General features: G+C 40.7%; 1 protein-coding gene across 1 annotated transcript in view; it reads right to left on the bottom strand.

The window, feature by feature from the left end:
• ATP1A3 (ATPase Na+/K+ transporting subunit alpha 3) overlaps positions 1-19450 on the bottom strand; it is a 116602-nt gene that overhangs the window by 53893 nt on the left and 43259 nt on the right. Inside the window, exons 2-4 of the mRNA XM_029577136.1 lie at positions 3982-4110; positions 3672-3731; positions 3217-3420 (exon numbers count right to left, since the gene is read on the bottom strand). Of these exons, the coding sequence (XP_029432996.1) occupies positions 3217-3420; positions 3672-3731; positions 3982-4110 (393 nt within the window). The remainder of the gene's footprint in view (positions 1-3216; positions 3421-3671; positions 3732-3981; positions 4111-19450) is intronic.

Genomic DNA, 19450 nt, shown 5'->3' with positions numbered 1-19450 from the left:
ACTCTATTTGGTGAACAGGAAGAACCTGGCAGACATTTTTCACCCTCTCTCCTACAGTTGGACATATTTGACCACTTTGGCCTGCAAGAGGGAGGAGATTTCCAATCTGTTATTGAAGTTTGAATGCTCTTTGGGTATGGAAATTTGGAGATATGTACATTCCTGAGTACCTAGCTGTCTGAAGTTACAGTGGGCCAGTGTTCTATGAAAACCTTAACCTCTCTTCTGCTAAGAGATCTTCTGGAACAGAGAGTGGAATTCTGGTTAAGTTCTCAAGATCCAGTCAAAACCCCAATCCTGGTTGGCGGTATGGGGCTTTGATCTCCTTTGCTCATTTTGATGAGGCCTTGAGCTCTGTTCCGGGATGAACAGGTCCTGGGATTACTTTTGAGGACAAAAGTGCTTCCGGATTGGCCTGCTGTGAAACCTTTGAAATATTAAAAATGGTTTGGAGGTGGCAATGGATGGGGTTTAAAACACAGAATGAAAGTCTTTGATAAGATCCACAGCGCTCGGAACCCCATCTCCAAAGAAATTGCTTCCACTGCATGGCATTGTCTGCAAACCTTTCCTGGACATGCTCAAGGAGACCTGAAGTGGCAGCAACGAGAGTCTGCTCATGTCAATAGCCATGGCAGAAGCTCTCAATGACATCTCAGAAACATTATAGGTCATATGAATGAGCTATTTTTCACACACCTCATATGCATCTACTAGGTGACAGAATTTAGTCTGTTTCCCGTGAGGGAGAAACTAAGTGAATCTTACACTCCTTACAGGATTGTATATAGGAAATGATCATGTAAATCTGGTAAGAAATTGCTTAAAAATGAAGCACAGCATTTTGGGAATGTTTTCTCTTCCTTCTGACAATCTCATCCAGGGTGCATCAAGACATGGGTTCTTGACTTCTTAGCCTTTGAAGGCAGTATTCAAAGCCCTTTCCATGATTACAAATGTATTTTATCAATGGAAGTTGGGAGCTTTGAATACTGCCCAACCCTGCCTGCAGGTAAAAGTATATGCATTGTTCATCAATCTGCATGCTTTCACTCATGGACTCTGAAGGCATTTCCAGGGGTAGAGAGAGGTTCATGTTATTTCCAATCAAAAATCTACCCAGAGAGAAAGCGAGAACAATTTCTGCAGGCAATTTTTATGGGAGTAATAATCAAAGCTTTTGCTTTGATTATTGGTGCAAGCCCTGCAGATAAAAGTATCCATGGAGTTTGCACCAGCATGGGCAGGTTTAATTATTGCACCCTTTGATTGTGAGCTGAATCACCACATTGTGGTGTGGCAATTGTAGTTCATCAAATCCTTGAGCTGTCTGGCCACAGTCCTTAGTGTCAGCTTTCTTATTAATAAGAAGTATAAATGTGTGGGATCTCCTATATCCTCTTCCCCACATCCTGAAAGACAGAATGGATGGGCCCTCCATCAATTTTTTGGGTGCATCCAGATACTTGAGGCCAAGAAGACGTGTTCGGGCTCACCCTCGATCTGCAGCTCAAAGTAAATGGCCTTGGTCATTCTTTTTACTAAATCTAGGATAAGTCCTCAGATCTATTCTGTGCCTGGGGCAGAGAGGACCTTGAAGGGAAATCTATGGAGTAGACCTCTTCAGAACATAATTTATCAGACTGGAAATAAATATGTCCTTATAATCCTCTCATACTTTTATTTCTCTATAAACAGAAGTTCCAAGGATGTCTGAAAATGTGTCAACCCTGGACCTGAAGCCTATAAAGGCCTGAAATTTAGCTCAGTGGTCCTTGAGGCTCAGCCACATTGAGAGGCAGAAGAGAATCCCTGCCCCAAAACTGTTCAACCTGTGCTTGGCATGGATGGCAACAAAACAGGCAAAGTGTGCCAAATGATGTTGGTGTCAACATACTTGATGAGTAAGGGGAGGTGCCCAAGGGTGGATTTCTTGATGTACCCAGCATAATCAAAATGCTCTAGTGACATCCAGGTGAAAGTGAAAGCCTTAGCATTCTTCTTGTCCAGCTCTGCCAATGATAAAGGCAGATGACTGCACTGGGATTAGCCTTATAGAACTCTCTTCATTGCTCTTTGAAGGTGTTACTTGAAAACCCCTGACTGGTCCTGGAGAGACTGGTGTGGCAACTTGCAAGCCTGAGAGGCAGAGCTCACTTGCAGACATGGCCTCTTCAGAGATACAGAACTTCCTGCACTTCTGGGCTGTCAGGACTGAGCATCAAAGAGTTGTTTTGATGCCTATGCTCAAGGTTCAGTGCCAGCTCATTTTAGTTCCTTTCTCAAGTCTTTGAAGCTCTTGTCACAATTTGAGTTGGGAGAGTGAGATTTCTCACGACTCAAGCCTAACTTCTGGTTAAAGAGCCAAACAGGTTGAGGGCCTCTTCAGCAAATCCTGGTCACCATGTCATGATTAGCTCTGTGGTCTTTGTGCCAGGCCTTTGAGACCAGCTTTGAGGAACTGGACCTAACCTCACTGACAAGAAAAGCTCAAAGTCTATCCTTCATGGTCTGAACCATTTTGGACGACATTCTTGCTAAGATATCACAACTATAGTCTTGTTCCAAACATCTGTGGCAAACCTTGTGATGATTTGGTTGCATCTGTGACAACTTAAAGCTGCTGGCTTGCTTTTAGGATATGGTGAAGAAAATTGTTGACATCAAATCAAATTAAGACATTTTCCTGTTCTTTAAAGAAAGACAATCCATTGAGGAAGAAACGTTTGGCTAGGTGGCATGCCAGCACATAAATAAGACATAGGGCCAGCAAGGCAGAAACATAGAAAGTAATACAATTTGGGTATGTGCTGAAAAACCCTAGTAAGACAAACTCCAGTAGGCAAGATATAGCAGAAGAGCCAAAATTAGGAAAAGAGAGAATTCATCACTAAATGCTGCAGGAAGAAAACACATCTGCCAAGAGCTGTGGGAGCACCGCAGCATGGGAACTGTCACAGAGAGAAGTTTTTGCCTTTCTATTCAACACAATTTGATCCACTTGTTTAGTAGGTGAACTGGCTTGCCTTCAAAGAATCATCCTTGCTATATTACGGCAGATGTGTTGCAGGAACACAGACCTTCTACACAGTCCCTGCACCATCTCAATAGATGTTATATAAACACCCTGACTCTGTACAAAATTCTAGAAGTTATAAATTCAGAAGAGGCAGATATGTGATTCTGGGTGGGGGAGGTGACTAGTTTTACACTCACATTGTCTCCAGCTGGATCATCTTCCATGCCTGCTTGGATGCCGTAGGCCAGGAAGCAGAGGATGGCACCAATCCACAGTAGGATAGAGAAGCCTCCAAAGAGCTGTCGGCAGAACTTTATCCACTCTGGGGTGGTAGGAGGTGGTGTGAGGGCATTAGGACCGTCGCGAGCCAAGATCTCAGCAGCTTTGCTAAGAGTCAGACCCTGCAGCATGCAAACATAAAAAATACACTCAGCAAATCAATAGCAGCAAGATCAAAGGCAAAACCACATCCTTTCACCTCTAAGACTGGGTAATCCCAACAGGAAGGGCACAGGGATATAGAATCTGTCATCTCTAGAAGGGATGGCTCAGGAGACACAGATGTTTCCATTCAAAGACTGGGTGGCTTAGTGGACTGACTCCGCCTTTCACTTCTCTAGATCATCAGTTCTCTCTTTCCTTCTCTACTCACCTGCACACAGTCTGTGTTGTACTTTCTGCATACCTCCTCCACTGACATCTTGTGCTCTGTCTATTCAAAAAGAGTAGAAAATGTACACAGAATTTAATTGTTCTCAGGATATACAGAAGAGATTATTTACCTACAGCACCTCCTGGTGTAAGCGGTTAAGACTGCAGAAACTGAGAGTCCCCCCACAGCCAGCGCAGCTGCACTATTCCCTACAGTGCTTCCTGCTGGGAAAGTATGTGACTGCCAAAGCTTTGAGCTGGCCCACAGCTCCCCCTTCCTTGTGGTTCTTTGGCTATTTGACCTGACTTACCATGGCCACTTCCTTCTTCAGATCATCCATTTCCTTCTTTGGGACTAACCCTTTGCCTGATTTAGGTGAATTTGAGTCATCTTTGTTGTCCTGCGTGGTAGCCACACGGTAACTGTCCGACCTTCCATACTGTGCCGAGAGACAGACAGAGAGGTTCCATTAGTTACAGGAAGAACAGGGTCGGAGGAGCCAGTGAGATTGGTACATAAGGAATGCTGGAAAAATAGGTCAAGCATTGTCACTTGACTACTGACTTCTGATTCCCACCCTTGTTGGATCTATCATTAGACAATTTCAGTCCTTTCAAGTAGTACAAAATACTGCTATTCCACTTTTAATAAAGCTTCATTGCTACCTATAGTTCAGAGGGTTAAACTCTATATTATTTCCTAAACATTCAAAGCTTTTCATTGGGGTTATCATCAGTACTTAGCTAATCACTTACAGGCTTATTACCTCACCCATGATTGGCGTTCTTCATAGAAAGATCTTCTTGTAGTACCTTCTCATACTAAACTCAGATTGGAACTTACTTATCAAAAAGCTTCCAGTTTTATGGCCCCCATCATTGAGGAATAGAATTCCAGATAGAAGGAAAGAAACCGAGAAGGTTTCAGAAAAACTTGAAAACATGGCTGTTCTCACAAACTTATCAAGACTGTTAAATACTTTTTTAATTTTTTTCTCTTTTAGATGGAGGGTTCTCAGATTTTATTACTTTAAACTTTTTTAAATTTTGAATTTATTTGCATTTTTTATAATTGTTTAAGATCATTATTAAATGTTTTTGTTTAGCTGATTATATATGATTGCTTTTATTATTGAATTTAAATTACATATGGAAATGTATTATAAATTAAGATAACTTGTGACTGCTTTTTTATATGTTTATTTTAGCTTGTAAATTTATGTTATTATTTGTGAACTGCTTTGATGATATAATGTGGAATTACAGTCAATAAAATCAAATAAATAATATTAATGAAAATAAATGTTACATCCTATGTAAAGTTAGAAAACAATACCAGAGTAAATATCCCCAGCACCACCCATCCCTTCTATCCAAAAAAGGAATGAGTTCTCCCACATCTCATGTGAATGACATCACTGTCTGAAGGCAACCGATGATGTCATTGGTTCAGCTATTGTTTTGTGCCACTAAAATGGTGTGAACGTTTTGGGCAAATATGTCTTACAGTCCAGCATCCAAAACTCTCAGTCATGATAAAGAAGCCTTGACAACCTACAACATGCATGAGGCGTGCAATTGTAAGGCAGTGGTACTCGCCTTGTCACACCTCACTGCTACACTGCTACACACCTCAGGCCATTAAACTATCTGTAATACATTCAAGCCAAATCATTGTGAAATAGCCAAATGGCTGTAAAGCTAACATTTGTTTTATCACGAACAGGATCCAGAATGGGCATTGGCCTAAAGTACCATTCAGCTTCCATACTGGCTTTTGAGGAGGGGGGTTCTCCATAACTGAGCCATAGCTCATGAATTATGGGAGCTTCTCCCACACAAGAACAGGAGAGTGAGACCTTTATCCAATGGATGATTGTACAATATCCTCTCTGTCCTGGTGGCTTACTGGTATGCACTGCCATGTGGAGGATCTTGGTCCAATTCCAGGGTCAGGTCTTCCCAGGTCAGCAACAGCTGAGGGTGCTACAGAAGCAGCACACACAGCCTCTGGAGGGAGGGCATCCCAGTCATTGTATAACAGTACCTACTTGCCAGGCTTAGGGTCCATGTTAGCTGAGTTCCAGAACATCCCTAGTGCATGGCCCCCAGCCTAAGGACTATGGCTGCATTAATCAGGCTAAGTTGGAAAGGGAATATAAAATAGGGGCTAAACCATGGGTAGAAGAAAATGAAGGCTCATGGCATTGTAACCCAACAGAGAGTGGTTCCAACTCAGCTGGCAGCAATCTCGGCAAAACATATATTGACAAACAGTGAGTAAAGGCTTGAGTCCCAGTGCTCAGACAGGGAGAGGCCAGCCAATGCCATATCCCAACATGAGCCCATGCAGGGACAATCAAAACCCCTAGAAAATCCTGTAAGGAGATTGAGCAATTCCAATACATGTTGAACAAATCAAAGGAATTTGACTGATGACATCACAGTGCAGCTGTGCTATCACTAGGGCTTTACCCATACCTAGGGACCTTCATTTTCAGTTTTTATTTTATTTTCCCTGGGAATTTCAATGTTAGAACAAAAAATGTCAGTGGAAAAATGACTTTGACATAACACGCAGGAGAAAAATCAGTGGGAAGTCATTTTTCTTCAACTGACAATGCAGTTGTGTTGTGAGGTTCTAACAATACCTTATGGTATCATAATGCCTGTGTGCCAGGCTTGGAGGCTCGGAACCATGCCTGATGACATCACAATGCAGTTGTGAAGTGCTTTAAGGTTCTAACAATACCTTATGGTATTATAATGCATGTGTGCCTGGCTTGGGGGCTCGGAACCATGCCTGATAACATCACAATGCAGTTGTGAAGTGCTTTAAGGTTCTAACAATACCTTATGGTATCATAATGCATGTGTGCCAGACTTGGAGGCTCGGAACCATGCCTGAGATCACAATGCAGTTGTGAAGTGCTTTAAGGTTCTAACAATACCTTATGGTATCATAATGCATGTGTGCCAGGCTTGGAGGCTCGGAACCATGCCTGATGACATTACAATGCAGTTGTGCAGTGCTTTGAAGTTCCAACAGTACCTGGTGACATCACAGCATAACTGTTATGTACTGTGAGACAATTTTATGTTTAAACATGTTTATTCAGGAAAAAATAGATATGACAAAACAGCTGGAAAACAGGTTCCAGTACTAAATTTCAGTACCATCATATGGTAACAGTAATCGCAAACTGTATAACATATCAACATTGTCGGCTCTATCAAGAATTTAAGAACATAAGAACATAAGAAAATGCCATACTGGGTCAGACCAAGGGTCCATCAAGCCCAGCATCCTGTTTCCAACAGTGGCCAATCCAGGCCATAAGAACCTGGCAAGTACCCAAAAACTAAGTCTATTCCATGTTACCATTACTAATGGCAGTGGCTATTCTCTAAGTGAACTTAATAGCAGGTAATGGACTTATCCTCCAAGAACTTATCCAATCCTTTTTTAAACACAGCTATACTAACTGCACTAACCACATCCTCTGGCAACAAATTCCAGAGTTTAATTGTGCGTTGAGTAAAAAAGAACTTTCTCCGATTAGTTTTAAATGTGCCCCATGCTAACTTCATGGAGTGCCCCCTAGTCTTTCTACTATCCGAAAGAGTAAATAACCGATTCACATCTACCCGTTCTAGACCTCTCATGATTTTAAACACCTCTATCATATCCCCCCTCAGTCGTCTCTTCTCCAAGCTGAAAAGTCCTAACCTCTTTAGTCTTTCCTCATAGGGGAGCTGTTCCATTCCCCTTATCATTTTGGTAGTCCTTCTCTGTACCTTCTCCATTGCAATTATATCTTTTTTGAGATGCGGCGACCAGAATTGTACACAGTATTCAAGGTGCGGTCTCACCATGGAGCGATACAGAGGCATTATGACATTTTCCGTTTTATTCACCATTTCCTTTCTAATAATTCCCAACATTCTGTTTGCTTTTTTGACTGCCGCAGCACACTGTACCGACGATTTCAATGTGTTATCCACTATGACACCTAGATCTCTTTCTTGGGTGGTAGCACCTAATATGGAACCCAACATTATGTAATTATAGCATGGGTTATTTTTCCCTATATGCATCACCTTGCACTTATCCACATTAAATTTCATCTGTCATTTGGATGCCCAATTTTCCAGTCTTACAAGGTCTTCCTGCAATTTATCACAATCTGCTTGTGATTTAACTACTCTGAACAATTTTGTGTCATCTGCAAATTTGATTATCTCACTCGTCGTATTTCTTTCCAGATCATTTATAAATATATTGAAAAGTAAGGGTCCCAATACAGATCCCTGAGGCACTCCACTGTCCACTCCCTTCCACTGAGAAAATTGCCCATTTAATCCTGCTCTCTGTTTCCTGTCTTTTAGCCAGTTTGCAATCCACGAAAGGACATTGCCACCTATCCCATGACTTTTTACTTTTCCTAGAAGCCTCTCATGAGGAACTTTGTCAAATGCCTTCTGAAAATCCAAGTATACTATATCTACCGGTTCACCTTTATCCACATGTTTATTAACTCTTTCAAAAAAGTGAAGCAGATTTGTGAGGCAAGACTTGCCCTAGGTAAAGCCATGCTGACTTTGTTCCATTAAACCATGTCTTTCTATATGTTCTGTGATTTTGATGTTTAGAACACTTTCCACTATTTTTCCTGGCACTGAAGTCAGGCTAACCGGTCTGTAGTTTCCCGGATCGCCCCTGGAGCCCTTTTTAAATATTGGGGTTACATTTGCTATCCTCCAGTCTTCAGGTACAATGGATGATTTTAATGATAAGTTACAAATTTTTACTAATAGGTCTGAAATTTCATTTTTTAGTTCCTTCAGAACTCTGGGGTGTATACCATCCGGTCCAGGTGATTTACTACTCTTCAGTTTGTCAATCAGGCCTGCCACATCTTCTAGGTTCACCGTGATTTGATTCAGTCCATCTGAATCATTGCCTATGAAAACCTTCTCCATTATGGGTACCTCCCCAACATCTTCTTCAGTAAATACCGAAGCAAAGAAATCATTTAATCTTTCCACGATGGCCTTATCTTCTCTAAGTGCCCCTTTAACCCCTCGATCATCTAACGGTCCATCTGACTCCCTCACAGGCTTTCTGCTTCGGATATATTTTAAAAAGTTTTTACTGTGAGTTTTTGCCTCTACAGCCAACTTCTTTTCAAATTCTCTCTTAGCCTGTCTTATCAATGTCTTACATTTAACTTGCCAATGTTTATGCTTTACCCTATGTTCTTCTGTTGGATCATTCTTCCAATTTTTGAATGAATTTGTTTGAATAAATTTATTTTTCCCCCTTTTATTCCCACCCACCCACACACCCACAGACACATCTCAAACATACAAATTCCCATATCCTGGATACCTGTTTCCTTGAACATCCAAGAACCAACTACCCAACTGAATTAGATACAATTCTGAGAAAATGTTAAAGTGATACACATGAGACAGAACCTCTGATTATAAACCAGTAGAAACATTGTGTTTGCCTTCTTGCCACTATATAATTGTGAGAAGATGCTCCAGATCCAGTATGGGTAAATAATAAGCAAAATCCACACAGCTTCAAAGTTTCCCAACCTGCACTGTTAAGCCCTAATACAACTCAGGATGCAAAATGACCCTACAATGCATCACTGTACAACAAACATCCCTTCTATAGCACACATAAAATACTGTATCCCAAAGCACAACTTCATATAGCCACAGTACCTGAATGTAATACACTTTGAAGTGCCACAAAGTAGAATGTAAATCAAATAAATAAATATTTTAAGGTAAGCATCTCTTTTCTTACATTGTTCCATTAGATGAATAGATTTTTCAGAATTATATTAAACTGCAGTGTGATACAGTTATGCAGAAGGGATAGAAACACCCGGAGATTGTCTTACATAAGAATTACCTTACTGGATCCATCAAACCCAGCATCCTGTTTCCAACAGTGGCCAATCCTGGTCACCATTACCTGGCAGGATCCCAAATAGTAGATAGATCCCATGTTGCTAAGGCCTAGGGGTAAGCAGTGGCTTTCCTCGTATGCCTTTTCTAAACCCAGCTACATTAACTGCCTTTACCATATCCTCCAGCAATGAATTCCAGAGCTTAATTGTGCATTAAGTGAAAAAGTATTATCTTCAATTGTTTTAAATATGCTACTTAGTAACTTCATAGTGTTCCCAAATTTTTTTATTTTTTTGAAACAGTAAACAACTGATTCACATTTACCCATTCCACTCATGATTTTATAGACCTCTGTCATACATCCCCTCAGTTGTCTCTTCTCCAGGCTGAAGAGCCTTAACCTCTTTAGCCTTTCCTCATAGGGAAATTGTTCCATTCCTTTTATCATTTTGGTCACCCTCCTCTGAACCTTTTCTAATTCTGCTATATCTTTTTTGAGATGTGGTGACCAGAATTTCACACAGTACTCTAGATCAGAGATTCTCAACCGGTGTGTCGTGATACACCAGTGTGTCCCCAGGCACACACAGGTGTGTCGCGACACTTCCTGGTCCCCTGCTGACCCAGCTGCTCCCCCTGCCCCAGCAAAATGGAAACTCTTCCTCCACCCAGGCTTAAAATGCTGATAGCCTGGGCGTGATGCAGCAGGAGAGCTGCAGTCAGTGGCACCAGCATGGACTCTTCTTCCCACCCCTCCCCCCATGGCCCGGAAGAGGAAGTGGTGTGCAACAGCCCTGCCCGCAGGAAGAAGAGACCATGTGAGATGGGTGTGTGCAGCACTGGTCCAAAGAAGAGCAGTGCAGCCCGGAGATAAAAGAGAAGCATAGTTAGCCCTGAGGCCGATGGGGCTCCTTTCTCGAGGCCATAAGGGCTGGAAGAGGAGGAGGAGGCTGCTGCTGCCACTAGTTTGGTGGGGAGAGAGATAGTGAGCGAGTGAGTAATGAATAAATGAATAAACGTTTCCAGGTATGGAGAGCAGAGCATTTTTTAAATCTTTATTATTCTTAATTATTAGGACTTTGTGTCTGTTGTTTTGAAATATTTTATTGGTGTCTAGAAACATTTTATATGAGTTTTTAATGCTTGGACATTCCATTCATCAGCTATTTTGAAATAATCTGTTCTTTTTATTAGTATGATTGTACTGCTATTGATTTTATATTCTTGATTTGTTTTATGAGGATGGGTGATGTTTCTCTTTTTCCTTTGCTACACTGCATACAGTCTCTCTGGCTTGTTGCGATTTCCAGCTCAGTTTTTGTCTGCATGTTTCTAATTATGCTTTATGGTTTCTTTATTCTTTGTTAGGTAAGGGTCAACACATGTGATTCAGGTGAGGTTTTCTACTTGTGTGTAGTTTTTGTGAAGGGCTCTAGAGCAGCCTGGCTTGTTCCATTTTCCTAATAGAAATATTGGAGTTTTAAGGTCTGGTGTAATATTTTCAATGTTGCCTTTTCTTAGGTAAGGTCGTTACGATTTGAGTGCTGAAAGTTGGTGCTGTTCTGGTTTACTATTTATATAATTTTTGTTCAGAGAGAGTACTCTTATTGTTCCCTTGTGTCATTCTTAATAATAAAAATAATATGGGGACTTTTTTTATTATTATTTCTGAACATAAGAACATAAGAAAATGCCATACTGGGTCAGACCAAGGGTCCATCAAGCCCAGCATCCTGTTTCCAACAGTGGCCAATCCAGGCCACAAGAACCTGGCAAGTACCCAAAAACTAAGTCTATTCCATGTAACCATTGCTAATGGCAGTGGCTATTCTCTAAGTGAACTATAAGAACGATGGGAAAAAGGTTGAGAACCACTGCTCTAGATGTAATTGCCATATGGAGCACTACAGAGGAATTATGGCATTCTCCATTTTAATCTCCATTGTTTCAGAATAATTCCTTACATTCTGTTTGTTTTTTGACCGCTGCTGCACACAGTTCAAAATATTGTTCACAATGACACATCGATCCTTTGTCTGGATGATGATCCTGGTATAGAACCTAACATCATGTATCTAAAGTTTGGATTACTTTTCCCTATGCATATCACTTTGCACTTGTCCACATTAAATTTTATCTGCCATTTGTATGCCCAATCTCCCAGTATATAAAGTCCACCTGCAATTTCTCATAATATACTTGTGGTTTAACAACTCAGAATAATTTTTGCCATCTGCAAATTTGATCATCTCGCTTGTTTTTCCCTCTGCCAGATCATTTATAAATATATTAAAAAGCACTGGTCCCAGTACAGATTTCTGGTGCACTCCACTATCCATCTTCCTCCATTGAGAAAACTGACCATTTAATCCTACTCATGGTAGGAAACAGAAACATGACTGCAGAAAAAAATACATTATAGCCTATCTAGTCTTCCCATCCACACCAAATATTCAGCTTTACAATCCCTACCACTGCCTCAGAGAACCTCTGCATTTATCCCATGCTTTCTTGAATTCAGATTCTATCTTGTTTCCACCACCTCCACAGGGAGGCTGTTCCTGCATCCACCACCTCTCTGTAAAGAAACATTTCCTTAGATTACGTCTGAGTCTACCCCCTTTCTCTCTCATTCCATGACCCCCTCCTTCTAGAGCCTCCTTTCCATTGAAAGAGACTTACCTCCTGTACATGGAAACCTTAAAGGTATTTAAATGTCTCTATCATATCTATCTTATCCCAATTTTCCTCTATGGGTGTACTTGTTTAGATCTTTAAGTCTGTCCTCATATGCTTTAGAATGAAGACCACTGACCATTTTAGTGGCCATCCTCTGGACTGACTCCATCCTGTTTATATTCTTTTAAAGGTGCAGTCTCCAGAATTGTGCACAGTATTCTAAATGAGGTTTCACCAGGGACCTCTGCAGGGTAATATCACCTCCCTTTTTCTGCTGACTATTCCACTCCCTAGACAATCAAGCATCTTTCTGGCTTCTGCCATTGTTTTATCCACCCCTTTGGCCACTTTAAGATGATCAGATACAATCACCCCCAGATCCCGCTCTTCCTTTGTGCTTAGAATTTCTCCCCCAAATCTTATGGACTTTTGATTTCAGCTTCTCTCTCTTTGTAACTGGCAATTTCAATGTGACAAGAAACAAAACAGTGCAAAATGACTTTGTATAACACACAGAAGAAAAATAAGTAGAAAAGTAATTCTTCCATTGATTTCCCCTTGCCATAACATTGAAATAAAATTAAAACCGAAAATGAAGGTCCCTATCTATTCTGTACCTCTCACTTGGGTGTTTGCAGCCAAAGGAGGCAATTTTCAAAAGGATTTATGCGGGTAAAAGTTGCATATATTGTAGCAATCTTCAAAAACCTGTTTACATGCTTAACGTCCATTTACGCGAGAATACCTTTTGAAAATTTATTGAAATTTCAAAGAAACTGCACACGTAAAAGAGCGATTTTCAAAAACCCATTTACATGTGAAAAATCTTTTGAAACCTACCTCCTAAATGCATAACTCTGCATTTTTTAACACTTAATCTTAGCCTCCAGACTCTAAACCATTCCTCTAACTTTGCCTCATGTTTCTGCACCTTCCTGGCTGTCTACCCTGTTAAACTTTAGTATCATCGGCTACGAGATAAACTTTTCCTGATAATCTTTCCACAATGTTGCTCAGAAAAATGCTGAAAAGAGCCAGTCCAAGTACCAATCCCTGTAGCACACTGCTTGTAACTTCCCTCTCCTCGGATTTACTATTACCCTTTGTTGTCTTCCACTCAACCAGTTTCTAACCCAGCCTCCCTTTCTCTGCCCCATCCAAGGCCACTCAGTTTATTTATAAGTTAACCTATGTCAAAGCTTGTCAAAAGCCTTACTGAAATTCAAGTACACTACATCTTGTGCTCTCCCTGATCCAATACTCTGATCAGCCTTTCAAAGAAATTGATCAGATTTGTCTGACAAGATCTACCTTTGGTAAAACCATGGCACCTCAGATCATGCAATCTTTTGGATTCCAGAACCTCCACTAGCCTCTGTTTCAGCAGCAATTCCATTAATTTGCTCAGCACAGAGGTCTGACTAACTGGCCTGTGGTTCCCAGCCTCACAATCCATTTGCCTTTTATCCCATGACTTTTTAATTTCCTCAGGAGTCTCTCATGAGGGACTTTGTCAAACACCTTCTAAAAATCCTCTGCAGCCTGTGATATAGTGAGAAAGAAGGAAGAGAAACACCTGGGGATGGTCTTTATTCCCTGAAGCCTATAATATAGCCTGTATAATATTTATTTTATTTATTTATTTTATTTAAAATTTTTATATACCGGCATTCATGTTGCAAACACATCATGCCGGTTTACATATAACAGGGGTGTACAGTGAACAATTCAATAACCTATTTGTGTAGAAGGAAGCAGTTACAAATAACAAGGTAACAGAACTGGGAGGAGAGAAGAAAAGGGAGAGAATAACATTAGGTATAGGTATTTACATTAGTAATAACATTTTTACATGTGGAAGTGGTAGAATCTGGCTGAATAGAATTAATCGGTGTCCGGGAAAGCTTTTTTAAACAGCCAGGTCTTAAGTCTCTTCCTGAAGGTTGGGAGGCTGGGCTCCTGTCTAAGGTCCGGTGGGATGGAGTTCCATAGAAGGGGGCCGGCTGTTGAAAAGGCCCGATCTCTCAAGGTAATGTGTTTGGTAGTTCTGGCTGGGGGCACTTGAAGAGATCCTCTGAGTGTGTCTCTTGTTGGTCTGGAGGAGTTATAAATTTGGAATGGGAATTGTAAGTCGAGTGGGGTGTGTTGATGGATGGTTTTGTATATTATGGAAAGAGATTTGTAGAGGATTCTAAAGTGAACAGGCAACCAGTGGAGATCTTTTAGGATTGGAGATATATGGTCCCTCCTCCTGGAGTTTGTCAGTAATCTTGCCGCAGCGTTTTGTAACATCTGGAGGGGTCTAGTATAGGAGGAAGGTAGGCCCAGTAGGATAGAGTTACAGTAATCGATCTTAGAAAAAATGATAGCTTGTAGAATGGTTCTGAAGTCCTGAGTGTGGAAGAGTGGTCTAATTCTTTTCAGAACTTGGAGTTTGTGGAAACAGTCCTTGGTGGTTCTGTTGATGTAAGCTTTAAGGTTCATCCGGTTATCAATTAATACTCCTAGATCTCTCACCTGTGTAGTAGTTGGGATAGTTGGAGGATTAGAGATGGCATTGTTATCTGGGGAGATGAGAAGCAGTTCTGTTTTAGAGGAGTTTAAAACTAGGTTTAGGTTAGCCAGGAGATGTTTAATTTCGAAGAGACAGTTTTCCCAGTGAACCAATGTTTTTGTGTAAGATTCTTTAATGGGTATCACGATCTGGATGTCGTCGGCGTAGAGAAAATGTTTGAGGTTAAGGTTGGAGAGGAGTTGGCAGATAGGTAAAAGATAAATGTTAAAGAGTGTAGGTGACAGTGATATGCATTTAAATTGGATTCCTCCCTCCACCCCCCCCCCTCTATACTTAATTTTTATATAGCCACTGTTCCCTCTTCCCCTGCATGAATCTCAGCTCCCGCTCCCCTCCCCTGCAAAACCTTTGCTATTTCTTGTTCTAGGTTGCTTGCATTTTCTAGTTCTCTGTTAAGCGCTATATAAGCGTAGCTTACATTTAATGTAAACCGATGTGATATTCCCAATGAACGTCGTAATATAAAACCATTAAATAATAGTGAGATGGAAGGATTAGAAACCCCCTGGGGATGATCTTTATTCCCTGTGGCCTGTGATACAGTGAGATAGAAGGGATAGAAATGCCTGGGGATGGTCTTTATTCCCTGCAGCCTGTGATACAGTGAGACAGAAGGGATAGAAATGCCTGGGGATGGTCTTTATTCCCCGCATTATTATATTAAGATAGAAGGGAAAGAAATACCTGGGGATAGTCTGTATCTTCTTCACCATGTGATACAGTGAGATGGAAGGGATAGAAATGCATGGGGATGGTCTTTATTCCCTGCATTATGATATTAAGATAGAAGGGAAAGAAATACCTGGGGATAGTCTATATCTTCTGCACCATGTGATACAATGAGATGGAAGGGATAGAAAAGTTTGGGGATGGCCTTTATTCCCTGCAATGTGTGATGCAGTGAAATAAAAGACTAGAAACTATTTGTTTTGATCCAAACGGAAAAACACAATAAAGAGCTCAATGTTTTGTTTGTTTTCACCAAACCAAAATGGCTGTGGTCGCCAAAAAAATCTGAATCCTTTTTGGCTCATGAGGACTAGAGGCCCCCTTGCTAAGTCTATGAGGGAAGCAAAGCAATGCATTTTTTATACTCCAAGCCAAACAGAGCAAAGCCAGCTGGGGGTGGCAGAAGGAAGGAATAGGACCAATCATATTTCAGTACTTTTTCAACCAGCTAATCCTAGCTGGCATCTGCAGGACATGACTTCATCTTCCTTAGATACAAGTGAAACTTTGAGCAGTGGTCATTTTGTTTTCATTCCTCTGCTGAATCTCAGACAGAGAAGGCACAGGTTCTGAATCTCCTTTCTTGAAAATCTTAGAGTAAAAGAAATAAATAGAAAAAAAAGATAATTTACAGAGAGTTAGATACTGTGCCTAGGTGTGGTTTGGGGTGCTACCAAGTAGCAGAAGAAAGCCTGTGATCTCTGTGAGAGAGTATTATAAAATATTTAATAGTCAGTCAGTAAATAAAACAAGTTAGACTGTTTGCATTTTTAAATAGTCAGTCAATAAGGTAGCAGTAGGTAGTGTGTTTATTTTTTAAAAAGTCTGCCTGACTATTAAAGTGTCCTCCAGACTTTTAAAGAGCTAAGTGTTTTATTTAATAAATAACTGAGTGCATTGTATTGAAAAACAAAAAAAAATCCACAAAAAAAAAAAAAAAAAAACCCAACAAAAAAGTAGCCAGAAGCTAGAAATAAGCTAGGAGCAGTATATACCAAAGTAAAAAAGTTGAATATTTCAGCTCAGTTACTCACCTTGGAAAGGTGTTGAGGTAGTGTGATTAGGTTTGAATAGGGAACAACATTTGTTAATCAAGGGAGCTGTGAGTCACTCAGGCTGACTAACTAAGTGTGAAGATTGTGTGTTTTGTTAATAGGTACTATTGTGTATTTGTGAATAGGTGCTATTCTTTGTTAATCAGCACAGCAGTGAGTCACTCAGGAAATCTAACTGAAAGGTCACGCAGGAAATCTAACTGAAAGGTCACTCAGGAAATCTAACTGAAGTGTACATCTCCTAAGGGATTATTTTGCACTAATTTACTTTAGAAGCACATTATAAATTAGAAGGAAAGAGCTCAGTAACCCACATTCCAGTGGAAACACTGAGAGGAGAGGATCACCTTGCTGGTGGCTGAAAGGAATCAGTAAGTTTTTGCTTGGGACATTGACATTGACTTTTTTAAAAGTATTGGGGCAAAGTTAACTATTTGGGAATATTATTTAGTGTGTTTGTGTGTTTGTGCCTTTAATAGTCAGTCAGTAAATAAAACAAGTTAGACTGTTTGCATTTTAAATAGTCAGTCAATAAGGTAGCAGTAGGTAGTGTGTTTATTTTTTAAAAAGTCTGCCTGACTATTAAAGTGTCCTCCAGACTTTTAAAGAGCTAAGTGTTTTATTTAATAAATAACTGAGTGCATTGTATTGAAAAACAAAAAAAATCCACAAAAAAAAAAAAAAAAAAAACCCAACAAAAAAGTAGCCAGAAGCTAGAAATAAGCTAGGAGCAGTATATACCAAAGTAAAAAAGTTGAATATTTCAGCTCAGTTACTCACCTTGGAAAGGTGTTGAGGTAGTGTGATTAGGTTTGAATAGGGAACAACATTTGTTAATCAAGGGAGCTGTGAGTCACTCAGGCTGACTAACTAAGTGTGAAGATTGTGTGTTTTGTTAATAGGTACTATTGTGTATTTGTGAATAGGTGCTATTCTTTGTTAATCAGCACAGCAGTGAGTCACTCAGGAAATCTAACTGAAAGGTCACGCAGGAAATCTAACTGAAAGGTCACTCAGGAAATCTAACTGAAGTGTACATCTCCTAAGGGATTATTTTGCACTAATTTACTTTAGAAGCACATTATAAATTAGAAGGAAAGAGCTCAGTAACCCACATTCCAGTGGAAACACTGAGAGGAGAGGATCACCTTGCTGGTGGCTGAAAGGAATCAGTAAGTTTTTGCTTGGGACATTGACATTGACTTTTTTAAAAGTATTGGGGCAAAGTTAACTATTTGGGAATATTATTTAGTGTGTTTGTGTGTTTGTGCCTTTAATAGTCAGTCAGTAAATAAAACAAGTTAGACTGTTTGCATTTTTAAATAGTCAGTCAATAAGGTAGCAGTAGGTAGTGTGTTTATTTTTTAAAAAGTCTGCCTGACTATTAAAGTGTCCTCCAGACTTTTAAAGAGCTAAGTGTTTTATTTAATAAATAACTGAGTGCATTGTATTGAAAAACAAAAAAAATCCACAAAAAAAAAAAAAAAAAAAACCCAAAAAAAAAGTAGCCAGAAGCTAGAAATAAGCTAGGAGCAGTATATACCAAAGTAAAAAAGTTGAATATTTCAGCTCAGTTACTCACCTTGGAAAGGTGTTGAGGTAGTGTGATTAGGTTTGAATAGGGAACAACATTTGTTAATCAAGGGAGCTGTGAGTCACTCAGGCTGACTAACTAAAGTTAGACTGTTTGTAATTCCCAACCCTCCCACCCCTCGCCCACCCACCCCAAGCTCATCCCTTAATTTATAGGCAGGTGCCACTTGCACAAAAAAAAAAACCCAAAAAAAAAAAATAAATAAAAAACCCCATCAACAAAAACTTTATTGAGAATTCGATCAGACCCCAGTAGGCCACTACCAGACATATAGTGAATTCACTAATACATTTAAAGGAACTTAGACACATTCCTAATCCCATAGCAACCTAAAACTTAACTAGGAACTGATCAAAATTGAGATGAAGGCAGCAGTCCAGCAGCAAGAGGGGGGCTTCCCAGTCTTTTGCATCGAGTGTCACATGTATGATTTTTTACCCACCGGTGAGAAGTTGTACATGTGCACGCGATGCAAAGAGCTCCTGGCTCTCAGAGAACGAGTCCGATCTCTGGAGGCTAGAGTGGCAGACCTGGAGGAGCTGAGGGAGACAGAGAGGTATATAGATGAGACCTTCAGGGACATAGTAGTCCAGTCCCAACTTCAGACTGGCAGCCCTGGTGCTGCCTTGGAGGAAGAAGGTCTCATAATGGGAGAGCACCAACCAGATGTAGCAGGAAAGGATCCTGTAGCAAGGACCTGCTCTCTAGGTGATGCATTGTCCTTTCGCACTGAGGATATCTCCCCAAGGCCTACTGCCCAGGAGGGAAGGGTTAGGTCGGCCGTCATAGTTGGTGATTCGATTATTAGGAATGTAGATAGCTGGGTGGCTGGTGGGCGTGAGGATCGCCTGGTAACATGCCTACCTGGTGCGAAGGTGGCGGACCTCACGCGTCACCTAGATAGGATTTTAGACAGTGCTGGGGAGGAGCCGGCTGTCGTGGTACACGTGGGCACCAACGACATAGGAAAATGTGGGAGGGAGGTTCTGGAAGCCAAATTTAGGCTCTTAGGTAGAAAGATTAAATCCAGAACCTCCAGGGTAGCATTCTCTGAAATGCTCCCTGTTCCACGCGCAGGTCACCAGAGGCAGGCAGAGCTCCGGAGTCTCAATGCGTGGATGAGACGATGGTGCAAGGAAGAGGGATTCAGTTTTGTTAGGAACTGGGGAACCTTTTGGGGAAGGGGGAGTCTCTTCCGAAGGGATGGGCTCCACCTT

This window comes from Rhinatrema bivittatum, chromosome 14, assembly GCF_901001135.1.
Source record: "Rhinatrema bivittatum chromosome 14, aRhiBiv1.1, whole genome shotgun sequence".
NCBI classification, from domain to species: domain Eukaryota; kingdom Metazoa; phylum Chordata; class Amphibia; order Gymnophiona; family Rhinatrematidae; genus Rhinatrema; species Rhinatrema bivittatum.
The sequence above is the reverse complement of the archived record's forward strand: the minus strand, read 5'-3'. Positions and strand labels throughout refer to the sequence as shown.